General features: G+C 31.9%; 1 protein-coding gene across 1 annotated transcript; it reads left to right on the forward strand.

Annotated features, from left to right (window-relative positions):
* The first annotated feature begins 6,640 nt into the window (after window positions 1-6,640).
* Window positions 6,641-7,135, forward strand: LOC120078645 (basic form of pathogenesis-related protein 1-like). The gene has a single exon (XM_039032940.2). The coding sequence runs from the start codon at window positions 6,641-6,643 to the stop codon at window positions 7,133-7,135; it is 495 nt and encodes a 164-aa protein (XP_038888868.1).
* Window positions 7,136-7,655: the final 520 nt, after the last annotated feature.

The raw sequence follows: 7,655 nt of genomic DNA on the forward strand, positions 1-7,655 counted from the left end.
CTTGCAGTTCGTGTGCAGAATTTTAAGGGTTGGCTTGACTGGGATTCATTCAATTAAATACACATCTTATCACTGCACTCGTTGAGAAATAGAAAGTGAAGACACACATTTCATATTTCGGGCACAGAGTGTACTAACATACTACAGGACATAACAATATTATTTGGGTTACCAATTGATGGTGAGAACTTGTTACAGAAACAATATATTATGACTTTCCTAATACATGTCAACTATTTCTAAGTTTGACATCAAATCTTTGTTCCACCAATAGAACTAGATTAAGTCTAACATGGCTAGCACCACAATTTCAAGGGTAGGATGATGATGTAGACGAGGTAGCCGTAATTAGAGAGCTTAAGAATATATGTATACAGTTGATAGGTGAGAATTTATTTACTGACAAATCAAACCACTTAGTGTACTTGATGTTCATGTTATTATTAGTCAATCTTGTGGATGCAGAACGATATTCTTGGGATAGATTGTGTTTGGTATTACTTTATAATCAACTTTCTAAGGAAATAAAATCCATGGTTGTGAAATTTTTGGCGTATGATTTTTCTACAAATCTGAGCTCCCAGATATTAATGATAATGAATTAGCTGGAGAGCGTATGGTTCCTTGGTATGTTTCTTGAATTCATTTTAAATAATGTTTTTTATATGATCAACATAATTAATTTAAATTTTACAATTTTTATTTGATGATGTAGATGGAGAGGGAAATTGTGTAACCAAATGGACTACACACGTACTGATTTACTGTACCAATGGTTATGACATATGGTGGATGTCCACTTACATAATTTCAAATTGTTGAGTGGCATCTTTCTGACAAAGTGATTAGATAGATTGACCAAAAACAAGATGACTTATCAATTTGCAATATTGAATCGAAAGTGCATGTCGTATATGTACAAACTCTAGATTTGTTTGACTAGCTTGCACAACTTGTTGTGCACGATGACACTTACACATAAATTTTTGTTGTGGTTAGTGTTCCAGTTGATCCCCATGGTGGAGATGTGACTCCAAATTACATGCATTGATATCTGTAAAAAATAACAAGTCATTAAGCGGGCCTTTATTAGAAAATTTGTGGAATTAATGACCCAATTGCAATCTTGTAGATATGGGATGATGACATTTTTTTAATTAATTGCATTTTCTTCTCGTTACGGCTCCATCCTGTAGGCCACAGAGTGGGAAGACATTTAGTAGCTGCAAGTCACCATCATAGAGAGAGCTCCAATTCGTTCTCAGAGAGAGAACAACGAACGGTTGCGTTGATGGAATATACGAACAAGCAACGAAAGCAAACAAAATAAATAAGCACTCTAATTACATTTAATTTGAGTTCTAAACCATGTACTTTCAAGTGGGTTTCAAGTTATATACCTTTTGTGATAAATCTTCAAATCCAAGCTACTTTCACTTCAATTCAGCTCCAAATCAGTCCGTGAACTATCAAGAGGTCTTCTCTACTATTCTCAACCTTGAATTTGAGTGGTGGAACTCAGATTTGAGTGAATTTGGTCAGTATTTTTGTGGGTTTGAAGAGAGAAAAAGATGAAGCTTTCATATGAACAATTTTCTGCAAGTTCAGCTTACATTTCTCATCTGTCTTCTTTAATTCAGGAGAGTTTTAATTACGCTTAACATGCAACCACTAACTCAAACAAAAAAGCCAACAGCTCCTTCAAATTTGTAGTGGAATTATGTGATTAAACATGAGGATTACACCTCATGTTAGAGAAAAGTGGGAATTACCCACTTTTTCCTATTTTTCCAATTTTCCAAATTAATTTTCATAATTAAGTTTAAAATTAATTTGATTAATTCATAATTAACCAAATTTTATATTTCAAATTTCAATTTCTCAAATTACAATTTTGAAATTGGAAATTAATTTTATTTTTAATTAATTAATCAATTTAATATCAAATATCAAATTAATCACACAATAAATTTAAATATGAATCTTATTCATGTAATTAATATTTGAATTAACAGTTAAATATTGTATACTCTCCAATTTCGTTTAATTTCAACAAATTAAACGTTAATTATATCGAATATAATCCATGAAACCCAAATTTGATTTTGAACTAATTCTAATTCAAAAATCCTAATTTTAATTTGAACATTTTCAAATCGAAATTCAATTTGAACAATTTAAATTTATATCATTCCAAATTCACTCAAATTAAACATCATTGGATAAGCAAGCAAGCATGCATATAAACCACAAGGCCACACAAAGTCAATCTTTATGGGATCCTCCTTCCCAATATTTATATATAAATGGTATATACAAAAGTAGTGTTACAATGCACGTAACTCTAACATGCCAATACCCTATGACACTTGAAGGAACTCTTAAACAAGAGAACCAATGAGCGGAAGCAGATCGTTCCAAACCCCATTGTGAAAGTACATACACATTTACAATCAAACAACAACAGTTATGCATAAACTTTTAAATTACAACATGCTTCAAGAAGAAAATACAAGAGATCAAGTGAACATACCCTTGAAGAACTTTTTCTTCTCATAGTTCCTTGTTCCAATAGCACAAATGCTCAACAGCACGATCGTAATGCCTTTTGAATAATCTCGAACACAATCGAGTAACACTCGATCTTCAACCCTCAAACAACAAGTAGACACTACCACAAGGCTACCTTGGTATTCTTGGTGTGAGAATCTAAGAGGTGTGTGCTGGGATTAGTGTTCTAGTTGTCCTTGAGTCTCGTAGTTTGTAATATGTATACATTGCTATGAATAAAATAAAAGTTATTTTATTTGGCATTTACTCATATCCAATAAACAAATCTCCATGGTTATTGTATGTAAACTTAAGCATGTATATGAGATAAACAAGTGAGTCGTGCCTTATGTGATAACCTAAAAAGGTCTGTAGTATAAGGATTAAGGAGGGATACCTGATCCTTGTGACACTATGGATACGACCCGTTTTATAGAGGTTTGCAAGTGTTGTGAACTACTACATAGTAGATCCTGACCATTCAAGTGGAGACATGTGAGCGGAGGTGTCTTATACAAAGAGTTTGTATAAGACGAGACCACGAGATGACTAGTCTCTGTATATAACATCGTTGATACTTAAGAATTACATCTCACCTAAACGACCATAGGTGACATGACCTCAATCCTGAGTCTTTTTGAAACTCTTACCTTTGAGGGTGGTCCTTTGATTAGTATGGGTGAAAGTGACTAGATTTCCAACTTAACATGCCTACCTTTTTGGGGATTTATCTGATTTGAGAGCTGGGAACTCAGTTCCACAAGATGGAATTCACTCATTCCCTGAAGCAGCGGTAAGTAGATAGATTGCTCCCTTAAGGGTTGATTTCGGGTCTTAAACATAGTAGCCACAGCTTCTCTTTAGAAGAGAGGACTCAGTCATAGTAGGACTATGACTCATGTTCATTAGAGAGATCATTGGTACTTAAGGAGTTAAATGTAACTACAGGGGCATAACGGTTATTGGCCCAACTGTACTTACGAGTGATCTGTGAAGGGTTATCGTACTATTGATTGGTTGATATGGACAATATATCTATAGCAAGAAGAGTGTCGTTGTCGTTCTTTAGTGGAGTGACTGGTAGTTAACGGATGGTGGATCCCGTGACTAAAGAGTCTAGTCAGTTATTCATGTACCGTTGGAGCTTCAAGCTACAGCTCCATAAGGTGCCCTTTGTAGTTTAATGTTTTCATATTGAGAATCAGTTCTTGATGTTGATTTGAAATTTTCAAATCGACATGAGGAAATTCGATTATATATGGTATGATTGGTGTGATGTACGAGATATATCAAGTGAAGAATTAATGTAACTGAGATTTACATTAAGTACCATGAAATAGAAAAAGAACTATGGTTTATATGTTTCATCAGATGAAATATTAAAACTATATGTTATAAATATAATATGGTCAGTTGGTTACCATATATATTTATAATAATACTAATTATTGGATAATTATATATTTTTCTCTAATAACTAATTGAGTGGGAGGTTATTGGTGGTTTCATGGTAACCGTGAGATAAAAGAAAAAATGTTTTCCTAAATTTAGTAGATTTGCTAAATTGGTTGTGAGAGTTGCTATTCTTGGAAACTCACTCACGGTTTGCTGTCAAGTGAATGAGATTCACTAAACGATAGCTGAAGAGAGAATAAACGATCGTGGAGTCACACTACACGATAGTTTAAGCAGCTGGTTGTTTTCTAAACGATCGCGGGGCTTTTTCTATACGATAGCTTGTCGTTTTCTAAACGATTGGACATTTTTTTGTACGATAGACTTTTATCACCTCCTACTTGCTCAATCACTTATACGATTGTTATACCTCCGGTCTCTTCCTCTAACCAATTCTACAAAGATCCCACACTTCTGGATTCTCACACCGAGAATACCAAGGTAGCCATTGTGGTGGTGTCTTACTCAACTCAAGTGAGTTGAGGTTTTTGGAGGCCGTTCGTTGGGTTTGTGATGTTGGAGATTGTTGTGTTCGTGGTTGTTCTTGATCGTGTTGTGTTGCAGTCGTTGTGCTCGAGCATTCGTCTGTTACAGTCTTGAAGATTGAACGAGCGTTCGTGATCAAGGGAGTTTGAAAATGAGTCTTCAAAATTATGTATAATATTTTCCTTAATCATCTTATAAGCATGTTGTAATTTCATATTGTGCATGACCGGTTAGTTTCCGTTTCTTGACTGTAATTGTTAGTGTTCAATTTTAAATGGAATTTGGAACGATCATTCTGCTGCTTATGGAAATCCTCATATCTGATTTCCTTTATTGTGGGCTCTGTATGGATTTGGTACAGGGAAGGAGGAACTGAACAATCAGATAAACGATTGAGTAAATGAGAGAATGATAAAGTCTATCACATAGACTTGGGTACACAATCGTTTGGCAAGCAAGTCACTATCGTATAGAAAAACTCTATGCATGATTGTTTACTCTCCCAAACTATTATATAGCTTTTTCTTTATAAGCATTCAATATTGTTCGATTATGAAAAAATGAAAATAATTTTCATTTTATCCACTAGTTACCATAACTAATTACAATTTCCCACTAAGTCGGTTATTAGGAGAAAAAACGAAACCAATTATCTTATAATTGATTTAATTATAAATAAATATAATAACTATAACCTATAGTTTTAATATCACATCTCATGCAATATATAAGCCATAGTTCTTTTTCTCTTTTATGAATTCCTCCAATTAATGTATCTAATACATGAAATCAATTATATCCCATATAATTGAATCAATTTAATTATATCATATATAATCAAATTTCCTCTAGATAATTTGTACACTTCAAACTAACCCAAAAACTGATTCTCAACATAAATCCATTGAGCTAACAACGGGATCTTATGGACCTGTAGCTTGAAGGTCCAACGTTATATATATATATATATATGTGTGTGTATATGTATATGTATATGTATATATATTAAAAATTTTGGTTTAAATCAAAGTTTGAAATTAACAAGATAATCAAATCATCAAAATAAATAAAGAAAAACTAAGAGATTATTATCAAGAAATTTTAAATAATAATAATAATTAATTTTAAGTTTAACACTAGAAGGATGATCAAATAATTCAATATAAAAACGTTTTTTAAAAAATAAGAAAGAATTATCACGAAATTTAAAACAAAAATATTGATTTAAATCAAAGTTTGAAATTAGAAAGATAATCAAATCATTAAAATAAAAATAGAAAAAAATCACATTTGATCTCTAATTAATATCCATTTCACATCAAATAAATATATTTTTTTTAAAAAAATCACATTTTATCTTTAACTAATATTTTAAAGGAAAAAATATTTTTTCTTACAAAAGCACAATTTATGTCTAACGAATATCTACTTCACATTCCTTTAATATATATATATATACACTTCCTGAAAAAGGAATTTTTTTAAAAAAATCACATTTGATTTAAATATATATATACACACTACACATTAAATAAAGGAAACATTTTTAAAAAAATCATTTTTTTTTTTTTTGCTTAAGGTATGTTACATTTTTTTTTATTTTTATCATTTAATGTAAATTGTGTTTTTTTAATATTTGTGCGAGATTGAGATTTAGATTGAATATATATATATATATTTTAATTTATACATGTTTATTTCATTTTCAATGTTATGAAACATGTGCAACGCAACTAGTTCTGATTTGATTAGTTCTCTATAAGTACCCATACACCATGGATTCAATATATTTTAGGGACTTTTTTAAATATAAAAAATATTTACACTTTAAAACAAAAAATTTCAAAACTATTTTGAAACTTGCTATAAAGTGGAAATGTTTTTGGGATTTTTCAATTTATCAAAATTTTCCTATATTTAGCCATTTTTATTTTACCATTCACACAATATTGATCAATTAGCATAAATTTAGGGAATTTCAATGTACCTCCACTTTTATCTCTTGTTGTATTTACATCCCAACAAAACAACTCACTGAAATAGAACCAAATGATTTGATCCTCTTGGTATAAATACCCTAAACAAAACACAAATCTTCTCGACCAATCCTTCAACTAATCTTCCTTTAGAAAAAGCCACAAATCTTAAAATGGCATCTTCTATCATCTCTCTCTTTGCATTTTGTTGTGTGGGATTATCCCTAATCTTAGCTCCAATATCTCCCACGGTTGCGAAAAGCAGCCCTCAGGACTTCGTCGATGCCCACAATGCCATTCGTGCTGAGTATGGTGTCGGGCCGGTCACTTGGAACAAAACTTTGGCAGAATATGCTCAAAAATACGCGGAAACTAGGATCGCTACCTGCGAGATGGAGCATTCTATGGGACCTTATGGTGAAAACTTGGCCGAAGCATTCGAGACGACAACAGCAGAATTGACCGTGAACTATTGGGCAAGTGAGAAGAAGTTTTACAACCACCAAGCAAACAAGTGCGTCGAGGAAGAGTGTGGCCATTTCCTTCAAGTCGTGTGGAAGGACACGACATCGATTGGTTGCGCGGAAGTTAAATGCAACAACAACTATATTTTCACCATTTGCAACTATTATCCTCCCGGCGGCTATCCTGACCAACTTCCTTACTAAACTTGCAAATTAAATGATCACAAAATAACAGGGGTCAAGCCCGTAGTGAATTTTGTATTACTTTTTATCAAGACCATAATTTTTTCCAGGTTATGATCTTGAATTGTTTTATAATCTGTGATGCTAGCTTGATACATTGGTATTGTATGTATAACACAAATATTTTTTGAATTATTTATTAAATATTTTCAATTGAATTCTAAAATGTTGTTCTTTCAAGTTGCTTTACCTTCGTTTCATTTTAAATTTAGACTTCTATTTAGGATAGAATCCAAAATGAAAAGAATTATGGAGAAACATCTTCTATTTAGTGCTTTGACATTTTGCTTGATTTTAAGGGACGATGGAGAACAACCTCTATTTATAGGTGTCAGAAGAAAATATTAGATGTTCCTAATTAATATCCTAAGATATACTTCTCTAGAAAATTAAATAAACTTTTCATACTCCTAGAACCAATACATACTCCAATAATGGACATTGAATAACTTAGGGAATAATTGAAAATTACAAATTAATT

Source organism: Benincasa hispida, chromosome 5 (genome assembly GCF_027475165.1).
Source record: "Benincasa hispida cultivar pf3 chromosome 5, pf3_genome.v1.1, whole genome shotgun sequence".
Classification (NCBI taxonomy): Eukaryota; Viridiplantae; Streptophyta; class Magnoliopsida; order Cucurbitales; family Cucurbitaceae; genus Benincasa; species Benincasa hispida.